This window comes from Martes martes (genome assembly GCF_963455335.1).
Source record: "Martes martes genome assembly, chromosome: 4".
NCBI lineage: Eukaryota > Metazoa > Chordata > Mammalia > Carnivora > Mustelidae > Martes > Martes martes.
This window is the reverse complement of record NC_137891.1, coordinates 33,590,162-33,607,217: the sequence shown is the minus strand read 5'-3', so window position 1 is coordinate 33,607,217 and position 17,056 is coordinate 33,590,162. Positions and strand designations below refer to the sequence as shown.

General features: G+C 32.7%; 1 protein-coding gene across 28 annotated transcripts in view; it reads left to right on the top strand.

Annotated features, from left to right (window-relative positions):
* The window catches only part of RIMS2 (regulating synaptic membrane exocytosis 2), a gene marked incomplete at its 5' end in the record, with an annotated part of 588,318 nt that overhangs the window by 385,495 nt on the left and 185,767 nt on the right, over positions 1-17,056 (top strand). For 14 of the 28 annotated variants that reach the window (XM_080803113.1, XM_080803090.1, XM_080803112.1 and 11 more), the window contains 2 exons: positions 4,671-4,850; positions 5,748-5,857. In XM_080803113.1, the coding sequence (XP_080659239.1) occupies positions 4,671-4,850; positions 5,748-5,857 (290 nt within the window). Of the gene's footprint in view, positions 1-4,670; positions 4,851-5,747; positions 5,858-6,698; positions 6,732-9,238; positions 9,308-17,056 lie in introns of all 28 variants that reach the window. The other 14 variants (XM_080803114.1, XM_080803111.1, XM_080803105.1 and 11 more) reach the window with 4 other exon arrangements.

The window sequence follows — 17,056 nt, the reverse complement described above, 5'->3', positions numbered from 1 at the left end:
ATCTTTTATGTTTTTATGTGTGCATATTTAATAATACAATATCTTTTATTTTTCAGTATTGCATTTGTCCCTAATTTTCTTCAGGAAATTGAGATAGTAAATTTTCTTCTTGCTATCTCCTGTAATGACTATTTCTAAGAAAATACTTCTCTAGAAATGAGAACAGTTTACGTCTCTTTTTGGTGATAAGATAGGCTTATGGGTAATAGTAATATTCCTACCTTAGAAGTGTCTTGCTTTCTCACCTCACTATATGTATTACTGCTGTTTTACATTTTAGATTGTTAATGTGGCTGACACTAGACACTGCTATTATTTTGAATAAACTCACTACTTTTAACTAACATACAGAATTTACATTTAAATGAGGAGAAATGTTCTTTAAAGAGATGCTCTCAGGCCTAAGGATAAATTAATCTATTTTCCACCAAAATAATAAAAATGTTTTTATTTATACACAGTGTCTATTTATTTGGAAGCAATACTAAATAGAAACTAGAGTTTTTAAAAAGTTAAACTTGTGCAATACAATTTATGGTGAACATGAAAATTATAGAGCTGAGTCATGCAATTTAAATTGTTATATTAGATAAATATGTATATACATTTTATTAGTTGCTCTAAAATATCTAATTTTAAAATATTATCCTGTATGTATTTCTTCAGTTACGCAGTTAATTCTCAGGAAATCTCTAGACATTCCATACATTTTACCAAAAGCATACTGCTTCTGCTGGTAATCAGCTAACTGTATTACACAGTATGGACACAAGGAAGATATTTCTTGCTCCAAACCAGAGAGGTATTTGTTATCCTTCAGAGAGACATTGAAAAAAATTTTTTTAATTTAAGATTTCAGCATTAGAGAAATAATTTCTTTATCAAAAGGAAAAAAAATAATTCTGAAATCGCTTCATTTTTTACAAGTTTATTTTTTTAAGAAAACCTACTATATTTACTTATGGCATCTTTACAATCTAAATATGAAATGAGCCTAATTAATCACAGACTGTAAGTTCTGAGTCACATTCTAGGAGAACTTTCACTGATGTCTGCATAGTACTTTGAAATTTTGCATTGTGCTGGTGGTTGTTTTTTCCTTTTCTTTCTTTCTTTTTCTTTCTTTCTTTCTTTCTTTCTTTCTTTCTTTCTTTCTTTCTTTCTTTTTTGAGTTTTCCTAGTGTTCTTTTATCATACCTACAGAGATACAGAGATGCTCTACATTGAGCTTTTGTTGTTATGAAGTTGAATCATTGTGATGGTCTAATGTAAGTGGTTATAGAAAAGAAGGCCCTGTGCCCTGTTCTTCCCTGTTCCATGACATCTCTGCCTTGTGCTATAAGTGAGAATAGGAAAAGTAAATAGCAAAGGTGATGAAATAAGAAGAGAGCTGTGCCAGATGCTTAGAAACTTAAAACATCTTTTAAGAGCAACTATAGTGAAGGGGAAAATGACTCAAATGGACAACTTCACTAGATGATTATAAAATTATTTTTCCCTTAAGAATCCTTAGCTCCAATTCTGCCTGTGCTATTATTGGTTTATAAAGCTGAGTTGTTACAATTCTGGTCCTTGTTACAGTGTTATCAGTCAGGATGAATTATCTCTGTTTGTGGAAGGGCTATTAAACAGGATGCTCTGCAAACCTTAGAATAGGAGCCCCTAAATAGTACAGAGCAGTGGTCAGTATTTATCCAGGTAAATGATACATGCAAAAATCTGAACTATTTTACACATGTTACAAAATATAAACTATTAAAAAATTGAACTATGAAAGACAGTAAATCACTGGATACTATATCACTTTTTAAAAGACAGCAAGATTATTCACCTAAGAAAGATTTAATTTTATAGGTGCATGGTTCCTAACCTTTTTTATATGCTTTGCCCTTTGGCAATCTTGTAAAACTTATGGCCATCCTTTTTAGAAGAATGTTTTAAAATGCATAAAGTAAAATAAAGTAAATTAAGTGCAGTTACAGAGAAAGCTACTTACAGTGAAATATAGACCCCAAGTTAGGTACTAAAATATTTGTGCCTTGTAAATGCATAGTTCCTGTATCTTAGTGGCTACCATTCAAAATTAAATATTTTTAAGTTCTTCTCTTAAAACTAAAATTCACTAAGAATTTAGGTGGAAGTTGTCAAGTTTTATATCTCATTCCCTTAAAGAACCTGCATTGAGACTGGGTATTATAGGTAAGACCTAAGCATTACTGCTTTCAATTTTCTCAGTAATTGTCTTGGTTCTTCCTTAGTAAGGCTTATCCTTACCCGATTGTGGGAGCGGGAGCCTGTGTTGTTCTTCTGTTGTGTGATCTAAGTTTAAAATACGGTAGCTTTTCATTCCCCTTAACTATGGTAGACATTTTAGGAAATTGCTACCTTCTACTGTGGGTTTTTGTGTGTGTCTGTGTTTCACTTATTAACCAGTTTTCCTTTCACATTATGGAAATCATATAATTCATATTACTTATGAAAATGGAGAGAAGAAATATAAGCAAAATTTAAAACATCAACATAGTCTTCAAACAACTTTTCCACCAAAGAAAAATTTTTCTAAGGATATTTCCTAAAGCATGACCTGTTGGCTTTATAAGTGACAGTATCCTTTTAAGGACATAGCAACAAATTTGAAATAATTCTCTGGATTTCAGTCACAATCATGTATTTCAATTATTTAAAAGATAGTGTCAAAGAAGTAAAAGTGTATATCCTGTTATCTTAGTTGTCACTTGGAAAATTGCTTGATGGAATCAGAAGAGATCAAATTTTGCATAAATACAGGAAAGATTAGCCTGATTTTCTGCTGGGATAGTCATAGACATTCCACAAAATTTTGTCAGTAACATGTCATATAGTAAGAAAAGCTTATTATTAACTTAAGATAATAGGAAATCTGAAAATAAGGTAAAGATCGGTATTTTCCAAAAAAATAGGTTTTAAGGAATCTAAGATATATATATGTTCCTTTGCTTCTGCTTATAGACTGTGATGAAACTATACAAAGATATGTACACCAGAAACATTTAAAAACTATTTAGCACATTTATTTCTAAAGAAAAGTGTTCTCTCTCAAATAGTTTTTCCAGAAACAAAAAAATAGAATTATGAATTTTTATAACATCAGGTTGCCTTTTTGAGATCTCTCTTTGAAAGTAATTGAATATTGTGTATGTATTTACACTTTGTATACGTCAGCTTTTTTGACATATCCTGGATATGCTTACATAAAAACACAGATTGCATGGAACACTGGGTGTTATATGCAAACAATGAATCATGGAACAATACATCAAACACTAATGATGTACCGTATGGTGACTAACATAACACAATAAAAAAAAATAAAAATACTAAGTTTATCTTAGGAAATGAATCATATCATGGCACATGCATTTTAAAATATTTTTAAAAAATGGTTTGATTTATGTATTACCTTGTGAATTTAAAGTGTAAGAGAATCACAAGATATATTGTAGAATAAACCCAGCATTCACTTCCTAAAGTCATCTAATCTCATGCCTGCTGGTCTAAAATTATATGCTATATAATTAGTTACATGTGGGAAATTGTGCCCTTTCTTTTCTTATTTTTCTTTAATTGCCCACATTTTTCATTATCAAAAATAAGATTGGGAGAACTTGGAGGTAAAATGAAAGTTGTTTACATTAGTTTTGGGAGAGACTAATGTTTGTTTTTACAGTCCATAATATGTAAGCATTTCCATTACTGTGGTTAAAACTAGATGGGAGGTCATAGTTTAATCTGAAGTATAGTATGGCCTAAGTGTTAACCTTAGAGTTCTCGAGCCAAATGAGTGTTCTTAGGGTTGTCTCACAGGTAGTGGGGCTGGTGTTAGAAAGCATTTACCTTAGGTGTTCAAAGCATGCTAGATTCCAGGGATACAAAAGTCAGTAATGATGGGTTCCCAAAATTTAAGTATATGTCTTTCAACAAGGATTAGGTTTTGATATTGGTCTTATTTGTGGTCAAGATCACATTGTTTCAGAAGCATTACTATTTCAACCAGGTAAAACTTTGCTGAATGATATCTGTTGGCATTGCTAAAGTGCCCTGAGATAGGTGGCAGAGATTGGCTGATTAACCGGTTGTCTGTGCTTGTTCTTGTGGATGGTGTGTTGAAATATGGCTACAGCCTGCAAAGTTGCAGTGTTTTCTTACAACGTTTTGATTCTTTTGTTGGAATGTTTGGGTGCATCAATATACCGGGTTTGTGCAAAAGGCCTTTTTATGGCCTACAGAATGAGAAACACCCGAATTGCCTTCGGGTCTTTAGAATTAATGCTTATAGGGTTTCCTTCACTCTCTTGAGAATGTTAGGAAAAGCCATTGCATTCCTCGAAATAGACTACTCCACATATTTTTCCGGTTCCACGTAGGGAGTTCATTCTGGAAAGCTGGCAGTTTCGTTTGTCATTGACAATAACTGAGCAACTCCTATTCTCTTTGTTGGGAATTGCTTCAAAAAGCAGATGGTGGTTTCCTTAGAAATGCTGAAGAAGTGTAGTGAGAACCGCTCAGGATATGTTTTTACAAATTTGATGATTTTAAAAAATGACCTTTTTCAAAATCGATTTGATGCATCATAACCAAATAGCAGAAGGGCACTAAAGATCAACTGAGCTGCTTTCTGACTAACGTTTCAGGGATTGTGAAGCAGCAGATAGACAGCCATATCACAGATCCAGATCAACAGAACAACGGCCTCTCCTAGAGCGGACCACCACCCGCTCCCGATCCACTGAGCGTCCCGACACAAACCTCATGAGGTCGATGCCTTCATTAATGACTGGAAGATCTGCCCCTCCTTCACCTGCCTTATCGAGGTGAAAGATAAATCAATCAGACTAACCTCCCCTTTGCCCCACCAGCACACCTATTTATTTTCCCAGCAGCTAAATGGTCTCTTCTATCATCCTTGGCTGATCACTAATAACGATCGATACTAACCTTTTCAGTGTAAGCACACTATTTATATTCAGCGGATATAATAGTGTGTGGCTACCATTGTAATTTGTTTTTAACTGTCCTGACCACATTTGTTGTGTGATTTCTCATTGATCAGGAGTCCTGGGTAAATCCCCCCATAATGCACCTCATAACTCTCATGTTCTTCTCCTACAGAATGAGAAATTGTTTGTGTCCATTAGACATCAATTTTGGAATAATCATCGTGATGACAATAACTAAAACTAGCTTTTTGTTTCTTTCTATCAATACTAAGATCACGTATTAACCAGTATCTTTAGTTGAATTCTGAATTGTTCAGGGTTTTAGTTCTAGTATCATGAGATATTTTCTAATAAAGGGATATCTAATATAAGCCTGAGTAAAAATCTCCTTGCATCAAGGGAGGGAGGTTAGTGTTGAGAATTTGAAATCTGGTAGAAAGAAATGTAAAACATTACCTCTCATTTTTTGAGCTGCAGAGCTCTCCTGTTGCTTTCGTATGGATAGAATACTAATTCACATGAACAATTCCATGGACGTTACTGTAGGATTTTGTGTGCATGTATCTGTGTGTGTGTATGCATATGACACAAAAGTAGAAACATCTTTCGACAATCATTCAAATATCCATATTTTGTCCTACTTTCCTAACCTTTTAATCAGCAGCTACACCTCTTTTAAAATTGCACTTGCACACCTATCATATGAACCAAATGTATTCAAATGACTTCATTCATCCTACTGAAAATGAGCATCAATGGTGTATCTTGTAGGTCTCATCCTCGTACTGGGTCTGTCCAAACCAGCCCGTCAAGTACTCCAGTGGCAGGACGAAGGGGCCGACAACTTCCACAACTTCCGCCAAAGGGAACATTGGAGAGAAGTAAGTTTTATTTCTAATTATGTCATGTAGGAAACACACACGGAAGCTAAGGTGAATCAAGATATTTTTTTGCTACTTCTGTGTTAGTGTTCTTCTTTTGTTAATTGAACGCCTTAGCCGCATTTGCTAGTAATTATAGTTATAAATATATTGATAAATATTATATATTTTGCAGTTAAAATTTGTAATTTTTGGAGGGAAAATGACCTCCCGTTATTGCTTTTGCACATTTTCAAAATTTGAATAAATGCATTTTTAAAAGTAAACTTAATGCTCTTAGATAAGCAGTGGGATGCTATTTCTTTGCTACAACTAAGTGTATGTAATTGTTGATAGTTACATAAAGTTTATTAGTAACTAGCCAAATCAATTTTCACACACTGCAAAGGACTGGTTAGCTGATGCACAACAATGGTGATCCTTCTCAAAACTGGAGTACCAGAGAAAAGGTAATCATGAATATACAAAGAAAGATGCATGTTGTACTGATATTTTTAATACTTTCAAATATTTGCATAAGAAGCACTATTTGTTTATATACAGATGAGCATACTCCCCAAACATCTATAAATCCTTAGATAAAGGACCTCTAAAAGCATGGATAATAGAATGTAATAATTTTTAACCTCATTTTTTTAAATGGTCCCTTTATTTAGTAACTGGATGTGCTTTGCCAAAAAAAAAAAATACATATATATATATATATATATATACTTAAATCACCATTTAACTTTTCTTTAATAGATGATACATACATTTTATGCCTTTGGAAATTTCTGTTGTTTTTAACCCCTGTGCTTTGGTTCCCTTTTTTGTTTTGTTTTTATTTTGTTTTTCCTAGACAATGGAGTCAAGGAGATAGAACCTTATGAAGGTCTGTACATAAAGGAGGGTTTGTTTTGTGCTGACAGCCTTTTTGGGGGGCTATGCAAGCAAAAATAAACCCAACTGCAATTGATGTCCCTCCATGGTATAGGCTTTTATGGAGAGTAAAATGATTTTCTTTTATCATTTTTGGTTAAGTATTCAACTTTGGTTTTACTAAGAAATTACACCAAGGAGTTAAATTTCTCTGATTCGTTCCCTTAAGAATGCAGAGTGGAACTTCCTTTAAATGCCAAGATAGAATGTTCTGTTTTTATAAAAATTTTAATGTGCCTTTCAAACAGAATTCTGTATGTTGTGCAAGACTTACTTCAACCAAAGACATCAATTGCAGTCTGTGTTTATATCAACGAAGATGTACACCCAGTCTAGTGATACTTATCCTCATATATTTCATTTCGTATTTATGATGATCTCTCAGTCATTAAATTTGACTTTCTAGAAAAGAAAGTTGTTGAATTAGATAGCGATTGTGGTTTGTATTTCCTGCATCACTTTTCATGTTGTACCAAGACCGCTTACAGTATACCAAAGTTAAACATGTACAGTTTTACTATCAACACTACGTTATGACTCAAGAGAAAATATTGAGTCATGATATGTGGAGTGTCATACATTTACTAAATAATAAAAATCCCTCTGCCAATGAAAGAATTCTAAAATTAACTTTGTAAGTTTAAAGAATTGTTAACTGTTTTATTTATTTATGAATTTCCAGCACATAGAATAATGCCTGGTCCATTACAGGCCCTCAATAAATGTTTGTTGAATGAATGCATGAAATATTGTTTAAAAACTGAAAATCTACTTCAAATAGTGTACAATGTATCCCTAAAAGAATCTCGCCTTTCTATAGATGTTTATATTAAATTGTGTTTTCTATTAAAATTTCTATAAGCTATTTGTAATGAAATTTTAAGTGCACCGCATTTGGGCAGCATATTTTATTGCCTTATATAACTTAGAATAGCTGTGTTCTTGTTAGTTACTGAATGATTTATGGACTTCAGTATTGAGGTTTTCTCTGTAATATGTACCATGATTTTAAACAACTCTGTGCCATTATGACTAATGGTTTCTTATGCTGTCTGGCAAGATTACAGCAGCATTTCTGTAGTTCTTAATTATTCGCATTAGAATGGGTTATATAATTTTAAAAGTACTTTCCAGAAAGAAAGTTGTGTGATGTGTATGAAATATTTTTTGTCTCCCCAGGATTTTTAAAGACAGGTTTTTTACTTCATTTGTTGGCATATGATGTCAGAAACAGTTTATGTCACAATTTTTTAAAAATTCAGTTTTAATATCTTTTGTAACAATAGTCTGTTGAGATGTGAGTTCTGTTCCTTGTAATAATAAACCTACCAGAAAGTCAACATAGAGCTAATGCTGAAAGTTGGGGTTGAGGAATTTTTTAATGGGCTTGTCAATTAACATTCTATATGCCCTATAGAATCGATTTTTTAAAAAAGTTTTCTTCTAATGTCCCCTTTCACTGTGATTTTTTTTTTAATAAGTAAAAGGAAGGAGAGCTAAAACCGCCCTTATCATTTCCAGTATGAGATAAAAGGATTTTTTGTTTGTTTTGTTTTGCTTGAACGTATGAATGATTTCAGTAGTGTTTTTGTGAATGTTGATATGAAGACTTTAGCAGATACATAATTGTGTAATTTTCTTTGCTTTAATGGGGGCAAAAATGCCTCTTTTAGAAGTTTTCGAATTCCAACTGAAGTTAAAGATGCATAATCCAAAATAGGCTGTCAGTTGGTGGTCTACATCAAATTATGTTTGGATTACTCTTGAAAAATTGTCAGAACTTGTAATTTAATGGCATTATTTCAAAATCAAAGTAATGACATGATTATTTTTCTCATCCTGTTCAACAGCTAAAAAATGAACAACTCCTACTTTAATTCCCTTTGATTTTGGTTATATTTTAGTCTGTTAATTAAGTGAATTTAAAACCTTTGCTATGTTGGTTTTCATGATGGTACAGTATTGGTTATCGTCTCTTTGAGAACCAGAAAAAATAAGAGCAATATAAGAAGAGTACAATGTACTAAACAATAGTTAAGGCATTAGTATTTTTTAAAATTTTCTCTTAACTCTTAACTGGCGTTTTATGAAAATAAAAGAGGGTTTATAATTTTTTTTTGGTTCTGTAGAAGAAAAAATATGTAATGTTATTTTTCTAAGAATGTATCAAGCTTATAGACAAAGTATTTTGCCTACTTTACACAGTTATCACATACCGTAAATATTTTAGAGGCTACAATTTCTCTTTTACAAATCAGAGCCATCATAAAAGAAGATAGTGTGATAACTTATTAATAGCTATTTATTTGCTTCTATAACTTGTCAGAAACTCATTAAAAATAATCTTTTAGTCTCCCTATAATCAGTCATTGTATCATGAATAGTTTGAAATTTTTGGTCACCAAGAGTAACAAATACACATACCTAGTCTTATTTTTTTCTCCACTTGTGCTGATACAGAAGTTAATGAAGAGACTGGGCATGTGGAAGAGCAGTGGGGAGAAAAGCAGGGTGAAGAGGTCAAGGCAGGTCTGTCTGACTGTGTGTCTAAAATAAATAACTGAATTTTTTAGAAGTATGACTTTTCCATTTCATATAAGATGTTGGGCTCCAAATTTATAAATGCACAATAAAGAACAGTTTGTTTTTCAGTACTGACTTTTAAATAAATTGCCTAATTTTATTAATGGAGGAATATTATATAAGCTATCTAATCGAGATAATTTACCAGAATGTTTAATTTATCCATCTGAACATGTTCCTTAGTATTTAAATCAAACTAAAATTATAGACAATGCCTCTGATCAAATTCATGCCTGTCCTTTGCCCCAACTCTGTATTCAATTCATTTATTTATTAAAAACTGAGTTCCTACTCTGGGTTACACTGAGTAATACATTGCAGTCCGAGCCTCTTCTCTAAAGAATTTGGTTTTGTAGAGGTAAATTACAAGTAAAGTAGAGTAGAATATAAATTCTATTAAAACTTTTAGAGACTATCACAATTTTCTTCATAAATTCTTTTCCTAAAATAAGAACAATTAACCATATATTCCTGTTCTTCATCCCAGCTCAGTAGTGTTCTAATATTTATTGACAATCATAATTTCTTACTAAATATTCTATCTTCTGAGTGGAGGGCCTCCATTCCGGTGTTTTTCTTTAAGTCCTTATTACATTTACATGTCATAATTTTTGCCACTTTCTTTGTCAGCATGTTCCTGAAAGGATTTTAAAACTTCAAATATTACAAAATCAGTAAATGTATTAATACACTTCTTTTATCACATTTTTTATTTTATTAAATTCTTTTGTCAGATTTTCACTGTTTTTATTTGAAACACAGAATTGAATCCTAGTCTTTTCTAAGATGTCAGTTTAAAAAGATTTAACAATGAAGATTGAACAAGACTGAACAGTGAAGAATGACTGTGGCCCTAATTTTCACGTTTAAATCATCACTTTTCTTCCATGAACAGTAGAGTGTACTTCATGTGCCTTACGTTCTCTCCTTTTCCACTGTGTGAAGCAATGTCCTTATGGATATTGTGTATTTTCCTAGATGCATTGTCTCAGTATTTACAGTATAAGACCCAAGACCTCTTAAGCTGCAGTTGCTGATTATCAGTGACTATTTTTAATATCATAAAGATAAGAATAATCATCAGAATGTGTCTGACCTTGAAAATAAAGGCAAGTTTAGCTGCACATTTCTAGAAATGTGTAACTATCTCTGTTCTGAGTATCTAGTATTCTAACTACTAGAATGTCATGCATCTTCCATTTTCCTGCAATGCTGTAGGAATCACATGTTTAGAGAATAGCATAAAAAATGAATTTAATTTTAATTTAGCTGTGCGATTAATGTTTTCCTATTTGCCCATTCCTATATGTCTCATTTTAGTCCATATGAGCGGTGAAATGCTTTCACACTGTTCATGAATTGGCTTCCAGAGGAAAGTCATTTTTTAGGAAATTATTAGTTTGGGGGCTTCAGTGGTAGTTAATATTTTTATTTATTTTTCACTTCCTTAAGATAAAGCCTATTTGTTGAAGCGGTTTTGTCACCTATCCTCAAAATTAACTTCATAGTGAATACATCAATTGTCGAATACATCAGTTGTCAAATTAGCATAAAACCATAACTATAATCTTTCTGACTTACTATAAAATGACTATTCTTCATTTTACTTTTTGTTTTTATTACTTTTCTCATAGGATGGGAAGGATATACTTACTCTTGTGTTCATTAATGTGAGATGTCATGTTTAATGCATGAATTTGTTTCCCTAGTGTGTGATTGCATCTTTTGTGGTGTGCTTGGTTTTTATTTGGATTGTTAGTGACCTTAATTATTAACCACTATTGTCTGTTTTCAATGTTAAAAGACAATGAGGGAGAAACACCAAGCCCACCTAATAATGGGAAAAAAGGCAAGTCTAATATGAAGTTAATAGTGCCTTACTATGTATTAGACACTCAATATTGATGTTTGTAATGTGTGTGAATATACTTTCTTAAATTAAATAGATATAAATATCCTAGTACAATCCTATTCTATTGAAATGTGTGTCATTTAAGTCAGAAGTTTGTCTTTGTTGGTCATGTTAAGATTCTGAGGGAGGAAGTGTTGGCCAAGTTATGTCGCGAAAAACACAACATAGATATTTTTCAATCCAGAAATTGTTTTAAAGCTGAGTGATTTAAAAAATATCTTAAGCAGAATTTTAAATTAGAAAATGATATGAACTTAATTTAGTTTAATAATATGAAATAAACACCTAAAATATTTGTATTTTTCAGTTTTATACACATGAATTAATATATTGCCTGAGTGAGTAAAAAAGATGATCAATTTCAATACTTAGATTTAGTTTTCTTATGATTATTGGTGACTTAATTCTATAACCCAGCACAACTAAGTTCTGTCAAAAACAACAGGACTGTATATGTTTTATAATAATTGATAATCAAAATTAGCTCACAATGTCAGCATTTTAAGATGGTTATAAAAAAAACAATTTCTCTGTATTGTAACAATTTGCCTTTGTTATGGGGCCAAATTAAAAAATGAATACTTTTTGCTTCAGTCGCTTTAGTTAAGATGTCTTTTAGTCTTGATTATATACTTCCCTGTCTTCATCTGTTATAAATAATGTCTACATTAATAATGTATACATGTTATAAATAATGTCTACATTATTTATTAGCACTAAAATAATTTTATAATTTTATAATTGATAATTATAATTTTATAATTTTTCTTACTATGGAGTATTAATTAACTATTCATTAACACAACATATTTATAATATGTTATAAATAATGTCTACATTATTTATTAGCACTAAGATAATTTTATAATTTTATAATTTATAATTATAATTTTATAATTTTTCTTACTATGGAGTATTAATTAACTATTCATTAACACCCCTTCCAGCATAAAATTCTTGAAATATGCTAGGATATCATAGGTAAAAAAGGTGAACATAATGTAACTAAATAAAATGAAATCAAATATTATAAAATATTAAAATTCTCCATAAAACAATAAAAATTTACATAAGCTTTCAGTGTGCATTTACATAGTTGTCATTTTTATCTATATTTTAGCCTCCATGATTTCTGCTTAGTACCTACAAAAGGATATGTTTATATGTACTGAAATTTATATCAGTGATCAGAAAAGTAGATATCACTTCTTAAATGTTCACTTGTTAGAGTGCAACAAATTTTAAGAACATTTCATGCCATTTTTTTTATTTGAGTAAGTTTAAATGTATCCAAAGAATAAGGACTTCATGGGAGGACACCAAGGTAAATACTTCAACAGAGGAAGTACTTTGAGCAGGTGTTTTGGGTTTCCTGAGCTCTAGTTGACCGTGAACGCTGTTAAGCCTTTCACCTCTGAACTCTTCCGCACTCTTGTTATTCCTTTGATTTTGCGTGTAAAGGTTCTACTGACAATGATTGTTGAGTCACTCCCACTCGTTATTAGTATATTTTTTTCATGTACATAAAAAATCCTCATTGTTGCAAAGCGTCACTATTGTTATATAGATTAATACTACATAGGATACAGTCGGACCTAAGAAGGAGTTAACGAATAAAAATTTGTAAGATGAGAACTCTGTATTTGGTGTATACCAACCCACATTTTTATTTAGCATAATCTTTTGATGGCCCACCTCTAATTAAGGTCTAGGTATCTAATTTTTCCTTTCGCAGTTTTCTTTTGGGAGAGACACATTTACTGTTTGTGTTGAATTTCACAGTACAGTTCATGAGTACGATTAAGGTGAGAGGTTGTTTTTAAATTAACTAAAGCATATTTGTGGATTAGAGAAGATTCCATAGGTTAGAGGGATGTTACTGTATTCCTTCTTTACTTACGTATTCAGAGAAATAAATAAATAAATAGAGGTAACTATGAATTCTGGCTGTAGCCTTGTATTAGAAATGGCCAAACAGTGAATTGAGTGATGGATTTATCACCATCCTCTCTTCTGATTTAAAATGCAAAGGGAGAAAATAATAAAGATAGAGATAGCTTTATGCTGCACTTCTGTGACGTGCCCACATATCATTCTGGAATAGAAATAGTGTATGCTGCTTTTCAGTTAGTGAAATATGTGATCAGTCAGCCCGAGTGTCTCCATTAACCCTATATTAAGGTCAGACTCTTTGGTAGGTGGATTGGGCTTCGGAGTTCTCAAATGACGATGTACCTAAGCCAATCCCTTTACATACATTGGCTCTTCATACATTTAATGAGCTAGGATGAGACCGTCTTTATTTCATAGCATAGCACTATAAATTAAGACTTAAAGAAAAGCATAATTGGTGAGTTTCTAGCTACTTATAATTGCTTTCATTTACTTATTCATTCATTCTACAGATCATTTTTGGGTACTTACTATGTTCTAGTCTCTGTTCTGGATGCTGGAAATATGCTAGTGTACCTGTCAAACAAAGCTCCGTGCCTTCATAATCCTTACATTTATTGGAGCAAGCAAATAATAAAAGAATATAGCAAATCATTTCATATACTGATAAGTATGAAAAAGAAAATTCTATCAGGATAATGGGATAGTGTTCAAGAAAGTAGAGTAAATAATTCTTGATAATGCATTCTGAGTATTCCCTTCAAGGTAATATTTGAGCAGATACCCCAATAAAGTGACAGAATTACCACTTGAAGGCCTGGACAGAAGAGTGTGCCTGGCAGAGGGGATAGTAAGAAGGAAGGCTCTGTGATGGGAGCCAGCTTGACTTGTTGGAAGAGCCAGGAAGAGGTCACTTGAGTGTGACCAAGCAAGCAGGGTGAATCGTAGTAGGTGGGGTCAGGACGAGCTGGGGCAGGTGACTCGTATCATCCATCAGTCAATGCTGGGATTTGGTTTTTGTTGAGTGAAATGGGAAGATTTGATTCCAGTGACATAATACCATTTCTTTTTAAAATAAGCTAAGTTTTTTAACATTTTTATTTTTTTATTTTTATTTTTTAATTTTTTACATTTTTTTATAAACATATAATGTATTTTTAGCCCCAGGGGTACAAGTCTGTGAATCGCCGGGTTTATACACTTCACAGCACTCGCCACAGCACACACTCCCCCCCAATATCCATAACTCCACCACCCTTTCCTGACCCCTTTCCCCCCAGCAACCCTCAGTTTGTTCTGTGAGATTAAGAGTCTCTTATGGTTTGTCTCCCTCCTGATCCCATCTTGTTTCATAAAACAAACATAAGTTTAATTGCCGTGTTAAGGCTAACCTGAAAGAATTGAGATAAGAAACAGGGAGGCTTTTGCAATAACCCAGGAAAGAGGTGACAGTGGCTTAGACCATAGTGACAGGAGTAGTTGGATTCTGGGTAGATATTAAAGACGGAGCCAACAGAATTACCTGATAGGATGAAAGACAGAGATTCAAAGATAACATCCAAGCTTTGGGCCTATGTAACTGGGAAAATAGGGAGTTTCTATTAACTGACAGAAGAAAAACTTGAGAAGAATTGTTTGGTGGGAACATTTCAGGTGCTCAGTTTGTGATATAGAGATCCTCCTAGTTATCTAAGATAAGATGTCAAATAGGCAACTTAAAATACGGTCTGGATTTCAGGTTGGAGATTTGGACTGTTAGGGAGTTACCCTCAGTGAGAGAGAGGTTGAACACCATGAGTCGGGCTGAGATTACTGAGAGAACAAGGGAAGAGGTCGAGGGACCCTGCACTGAACTCTCTCATACTTGGAAGCTGACAAGAAGAAGCAGTGGGAGACTGAGAACTAGGAGGGGAACCATGGAGCGCAATGTCTTTGAGTACAGGTGAAGAAAGTACTTGAAGTACTTGAGAGAGAGCTACTGAGTGTGAAACCATCACTTGATTTAGCAAGTTTGAAGTCATCAAGTTATCCTTCATTAAGGGCAGTTTTGTTGGAGTCCTATGAAGGCTGAGGAGAATGGATTTAAAAGAAGAGGAAAGAAGGGGGACAGTCAATATAATAGATGCTTTTGAAAGAGTTTGGCTATAAAGGAAAATAAAAATCTGGAACTTAGGGGAGATATCATGGGACTACAATGCATGCAGGACACATGGGAAACTGTGTGCACATGTGTTTTGTTTTCTGAATCCAGATTCTTGGTATGCTTTCTAGAGCCATCTGGCCCCAGTCATCCTGGGGCCATCCCTGTAGTTTCCCAGTATATCTCTTGGTATTCTGTGGCTTCACTCCTAGATTTAGAATCAAGACTTAGATTTAGAAGAAGCCTTATAAATCTTTTAATAAAGCTGCTTTTCTTCATTGACAAAGGAATAGAAATCTAGAGGATAATGAGCCTTCTTCAATCCACATAGTAGCAGATCTCTAGTCTTGACTTCCGGAGTATGCATTTCTATATCCTGCCTCTTCAGATAAATGGTGATCTTCTTGCATGGGTTTCAACCATTTATTTTATTTTAAATATTAGCTAATGGCTTAGTTCAGTTCAACCAATGTCTGCTATTTTCAGCTTATTGTACTGGGTGGTTATTGAGGATACACTGACAAATCAGTTGTGTTCCCTGCTTTGGGGAGATCCCAAGATAAAACAATGAGAATAACAAAACAGAGCTGGTTAAAATTATTTTGTAGCATGTCACTTATAGAAAGTGCTTGAGATTGTGATACAAACAAAGAAGAGGTAAGTTGTGAGGGGTTCTGAGTAGGTTTTCAGCCTAAGATATTCCACTGCTTGTCATAGTTCATATTCTGCCACTCTCTCGTGGCTTAATTATTTTAATAATATGAAGCTTTTAGGCTTTCCAGAACACTGAAATGTAAATATTCCTGAGGAGACTGACGTGAGCTATTATTACATACAGATCTTTTTAAAATTTTATTTTATTTTTTATTAACATATAATGTATTACTTGTTTCAGGGGTGCAGGTCTGTGATTCATCAGTCTTACACAATTCACAGCACCTAAACTTACTTTCTTAACTAATTTGATATATTTAAATTGCTCAGAATAATACCTGTCAATAGTAAGTACCATATAAATGTTAGCTGTGATTAGTAAAATTTCCTAGTAATATTTTGCTCCAATTTTGTATTTTCAGCAGAAACTGTGAAAACTTTCAATTTAAAGTAAAAGTACACCTGATTATAAAAGTAAACCTGACCCATTTATTCATTCAATATATATGGTTTAGTAGTTTTTAGGAAATTATTCATTTTGATGCTGTTCTTGACCATATAGCTTGCATAAGAAGCAATACTGGGGGAATAAATCAGATTAGGTTGCAACATTAGTTATTATATAATATGCTAATGCATTTGTATGGGTTTTAATCCATTTGTAAAATTCAACATGCAAATATTTAGAATACTCTTCTCTAACAGAACTATTTAAATTATTAGTACTTTTCAAGTTTTATAGTGTTTAGAGGACTCCATTGGAAGTCAATACTTGGCTTCTAAGCTCATTTCTGTTCCTAGGCATATGACATCTGGTAAAGTTCCTAATTTCTCTGCACCTTAGTTTCCTCTTCTGTACAATAAAGTATCCTATAAGAATTTTTTTTTTTTACAGAAACTAAGTGTTTTTGGAGATGTAGCTAATGAAATCTAATGTCTCATGGTTTTGTTTCTGATTTATTATCTATGTTGTTACTGTTATTTGTTCATTTTGTTTGGTTTTGGAAACTTAGCAGATGCAACCTCTAATTGGCTGTAGGTGAGTCATTCACTGTCAGGATGATAGACAAAATAAATGCTACCATGCTACCTATCA